The 3,527-nt window shown below is 27.7% G+C and overlaps 1 protein-coding gene across 2 annotated transcripts in view; it reads left to right on the forward strand.

The window, feature by feature from the left end:
• Positions 1–1,099: 1,099 nt before the first annotated feature.
• LOC116852819 overlaps positions 1,100–3,527 on the forward strand; it is an 86,568-nt gene continuing 84,140 nt past the window's right edge. The window contains exons 1-2 of one of the 2 annotated variants that reach the window (XM_032833512.1): positions 1,100–1,381; positions 2,148–2,255. In XM_032833512.1, the coding sequence (XP_032689403.1) occupies positions 1,374–1,381; positions 2,148–2,255 (116 nt within the window). In that variant the 5' untranslated portion in view covers positions 1,100–1,373. The other variant, XM_032833514.1, reaches the window with a different exon arrangement.

Consider the following 3,527-nt stretch of genomic DNA (forward strand, 5'->3'; position numbering starts at 1 on the left):
AAAAGTCACGAATCAGTAACAATTTGTGAAAAAAAATGGAAAATTTAATCCCGGGTCGTCATATTTTATGCATGGATATTAAAAAAAATATACAAAAGGATGACAAGGGAAATGTCTATATATACGATGTTAAAGGTAAGGAGTAATAAATAAGTTTATAAATTTCCTTCGGCCTGGTGCCCACGATGCTAGAAATCGATCCGAGTTCTCGGACCGAGGAATATATAATCAATTAACTTTCCAGATAACTAAATTATAAATTAATAATTACTAAATTAATTAATTAATTAATTACTAAATTTATTAATTTATTATTATTTTGCTGAGAAGCAATTATAGCTAATGTCGAAATACGCTTTCGATCATTTTGTACAACATATGTAGGCACAACACACATGTAGTATGTCACATTGAGCATTCTTCCATGGCTGTTCGAAAACTCTTCTCGATACCAACTCCACTAACCCCACCAAGCCCATCCACCACAGCCACTTTCCGTCGTGGACTTTCAGTGTTTTCGAACGCACCCCTGGCTTGGTTTATATCGTGCACTTGATACGCGTATTAAATAGTAACTTTCTATTAGGGCTGCGTTCCGAAATGCACTGCCAGTACTGAAAATCTATAGTTCATGTTATATATATTATAGAATTTCAGTACTGGCAGTAAATTTCGGAACGCAGTCTAGATAATCTTAATATCGACGATGTATATAAATAACAGTATATTAAGCTGGTATAATACTGATCAAGAAGACTTATTGTATCGATTGAATGCGTCGTCGATTGATATGCATTGTCAATATTAAGATTATTTAATAGAAAGTTACTATACAGTACACGTATCAAGTGCATGATGTAAACCAAGCCGGGAGCGGTGCACTTGGACACGGTGCATTTGGACACAGCCAATCACAGCACCGTGTGATTAGAGACATTTGTAGGGTCCCTTGGAACAACGACTTGTGATTGGACTGTGTCCAATTGCACCGTGTCCAACTGATATACACCCAACCAAGCCACTGTGAACCAGACAAGGATAAGAGAGGAAACAAGGAACCTTTCTCTCATCCCGCACGCCTCAAGAGGCAGCGCGCGTTCTAGGTAGTATATATTTTAATGGTAGCAGCTGAAAAGAATCGACCTACGATATTTCAAGAAGCACAGTTACAAAGAAACAAATCAAAATACGATCTTGTGAAAATATTGTTTTTTAATTAATATAATGAAGTTATGATAGCAAATATTAAAGTAAAAATAAAAATAAAGGTCGTAGATAATGGAATCAGTATTTTGTAAATTTGTCTAATTTTAAATAACCATTCATATTAACATTGATAATTATTGTGAGAACATCTTTTGATAATACTAGTTATGACGTGGTGAGTAAGTAAAAGAAATATGTTACTTTGACATTAGATTATAGTAATATGTTAAATGACTTTTTTTAAATAGTTATATAACAGTTACTATTACTTTAATTCAAAATAAACATTTACTTAGAGAGACTGTGATCTTCACTGCCAATATTTAAAATTTATAATATACATAACATGAACTACAAATTTTTAATGCTGGCAATCAATTATGGAATGTAGCTTCAAACATTTGATTAAATAATTACTAATCATTTATCACAATATTGTTAGTAGACAAATTAATTGATTAGTCTGACTAAATAAATGGTTATTATTACTCTTGTGAATAATTATTTGCTCTTGAAACATTGCTTTATACAAAATTAACTAGTACAGTTAAGACAGTATTTATAATTTTTAGTCGCTATTACTTGACAATTATCGATTATTTAATTACATTTAGTTAAAGAGCTGATTAAAAAGTTCATTTCTAAACAGCTACTATGCAGAGGACAAGTTGCAATCAATAAATTAGTTATTAGTTGAACAGTTTATATCTTAAACAATTATTGCTTTTGTAAAATTATGAATTGGAAATATCAGTAATTGGAACTGTTCATTAATAATTATTTTGATAATTTATTTAAATTATTTTGATAATATTTTGAAAATTTGATAACAGCTACTAATGTTATTTTTTGATAACTGTTATTCAGTGACAGATAATAAAAAAACAACTATTATTATTAGATTATATAAAACATTTATAAAATCTATTTTGTGTATACAGGAACCCTTTAAAGAAAAACTACTTAACCCAGAGACCAACATCTGCGTCACCACTTTTATCCCATGCAGAAGATAAAGAATTAGATCTTGTTGTACAAAGACTTATATAGTATGTATCCTTAATATTAAATTGTAGTTGTTACAAACTCAGAAAGTTGCAACAATATTGTAATATTGCATATTATAGTGCAATATTGTAGAAGCATTGTAAACACATATATTTATAATATAATTGCAACAATGTACAGTAATATTTCATAAACATTGCAAAAATAACATAACATTTTTTAACTTGATTACTAGTTATTTTAATTACTAGTACTTTAAAGTAATTCAGTAATATTTTACATCATTGTTTATCTAATGCCAGTCTAAGGCCAAGTTCTACAACATCCGTTTAATTTTAACTACCGGTTAAGTCCAAATAGTGATTGGTTAATTCTGATTAACTCTTCTTAATGTCAAGTGCGATTGGTCAAGTCCAGTGGAATAACCAACTAGCTAAGTTAATTGGAGGTTGTGGAACTAAGTCTAAATGGCAGTCTTAATATTTGAATTTCTTTATAATATTCTTTGTAACATTGATAATTATTGTGAGAATATCTTTTGATAATTTAGTTATGACGTGATAAGTAAAAGAAATATGTTACTTTGAGACATTAGATTATAGTAATATGTTAAATGGTTTTTTCTAAATAGTTATATAACAGTTACTATTACCTTAATTTAAAATAAACATTTACTTAGAGAGAGAGAGACTGTGATCTTCATTGCCAGCACTTAAAATTTATAATATACATAACATGAACTACAGATTCATTCATTATTGAATAATTATTATTGAATTGTTTCTAATATTTACAAGAAGGTATGTTACACAATGTCTTTTGAACAATATAAGAGTATATTAGCATAATCTATAAATATTCCAGCAAACAGAATATAACTATTATATAACATAGACCCAATCGGAAGCAAATATTTTTTAAATGTTTTTAACATGTTTTTTTTTCATTTATTATTCATTTTCTCAACTTATTATAAAAAAATATTATAAAAAACTTATTATAAAAAAATATTTATATAACATTTATTTAATATTTTTTTGTTAAATATTCATTTGGAATAATGATTTTCAAAAAAATATTTTTTTCAACGTTTTTATAACATTTATTTAATATTTATATAATATTAATTTATCATTTGTAATAATTTTTTAATAAACAATTTTTAAACGTTTTTATATTTTTTAATGATTTATTTTTAATTAATTATTCGTTTGAAACAATGATTTTTGTAAACATCCTTTACACACACACACACACACACACACACACACACACACACACACACACACACACACACACACACACACACACAC

The sequence above is a fragment of the Odontomachus brunneus genome, unplaced genomic scaffold, assembly GCF_010583005.1.
Source record: "Odontomachus brunneus isolate Ranch 3 - 2012 unplaced genomic scaffold, Obru_v1 Obru_scaffold_257, whole genome shotgun sequence".
Classification (NCBI taxonomy): Eukaryota; Metazoa; Arthropoda; class Insecta; order Hymenoptera; family Formicidae; genus Odontomachus; species Odontomachus brunneus.